At 57.9% G+C, this 1,101-nt stretch overlaps 1 protein-coding gene across 1 annotated transcript in view; it reads left to right on the forward strand.

Annotated features, from left to right (window-relative positions):
- Positions 1–1,101, forward strand: part of CACNA2D4 (calcium voltage-gated channel auxiliary subunit alpha2delta 4) — a 133,353-nt gene that overhangs the window by 128,049 nt on the left and 4,203 nt on the right. The window contains exon 37 of the mRNA XM_035903372.1: positions 827–944. Coding sequence (XP_035759265.1) covers positions 827–944 — 118 coding nt within the window. The remainder of the gene's footprint in view (positions 1–826; positions 945–1,101) is intronic.

The raw sequence follows: 1,101 nt of genomic DNA on the forward strand, positions 1-1,101 counted from the left end.
GGAGGGGTGAGGGCCCGGCTGCCCCCTGCCTCTGCGGTGGGTGGCTCCCCCCAGGAGCCAGTGCCACACGTTAGCTGGGTCTCTGCTGGTCCTCAAGAACTGTCGTCTGCTTCCCTGTGCTCCCAGGCCAGATCTCTTTGCTGGCAGTGTTTTCTTTTTTATGTGACACATATTCAACACCTCAAATTGCCTGCTGTGGGCTCGCTCTGAAACATCAAAGGATTCAGGAAGGATCAGCGGTCGATGGAGAACTCCACCACAGACACACAGGGTTCCCGTAGGGGCAGATCCCTCAGCACAGGCACCGAGGACCAGCCCAGTAGCAGCTTTGAATGTTTCAAAAAGTGCGCGAACCAGGGCTGGGTTAGGCAGAAGGGACTTACTATGGCTTTATTGATGCTGCCAGTTCTGTAGACGCCCCCTCCTTTGAATACAGGCGTACCAGTGCCCAAATGCCCCTATGTAACGGGCCGCGGGGGTCCCTGGGGTGCAGCAGCCGCTGCGGTCCCACAGCTGCAACTTCAGCAGGGCAGGGTCCAGGCTTGCTTCGGGGAGGCGAGTGAGAATATTGGGCACATTTCTCACATAGGCCGGTTTTCCCACACCACCTAGTGGGACCAGGGATCACTGCCTGGCTGCTTTCTGCAGCATCTCCTTCCCCTTCTCTGGTAGGCACCTGCTCTTGGCTGCTGTCGGGGAGGGGGACATGACACAGGGCTGCTGCTCAAACCTACACGGCTAGTCTTAACTGCTTCCATCTCAGCTCAGACAGCTGCCACACGATCTTTTGCCCGTTATTTCTCACCTTGTCTTCTTACCATCGCAGCTCACAAGCACAAGAAGCACGACACCTTGCAGCCCTGTGACACCGAGTACCCCGTTTTTGTGTACGAGCCGGCCATCAAGGAGACCAACGGGCTGATCGAGTGTGGAGATTGCCAAAAGTAAGAATTGCAGTTTCTCTTTTATTTGGGGGCTTGCGCACCTTAGCCCTGGGTCGCGAGAGCACGTGAGCCTGGTGGCAGAGCCCGCTGGTGGTGGCACTACCTTGAGAAGAGTCACCTGCCGCTGGGCCCGTCGCGTGGCCCACCGCCGCTCCAC

Source organism: Egretta garzetta, unplaced genomic scaffold, assembly GCF_000687185.1.
Source record: "Egretta garzetta isolate BGI_Z169 unplaced genomic scaffold, ASM68718v1 scaffold511, whole genome shotgun sequence".
NCBI classification, from domain to species: Eukaryota; Metazoa; Chordata; class Aves; order Pelecaniformes; family Ardeidae; genus Egretta; species Egretta garzetta.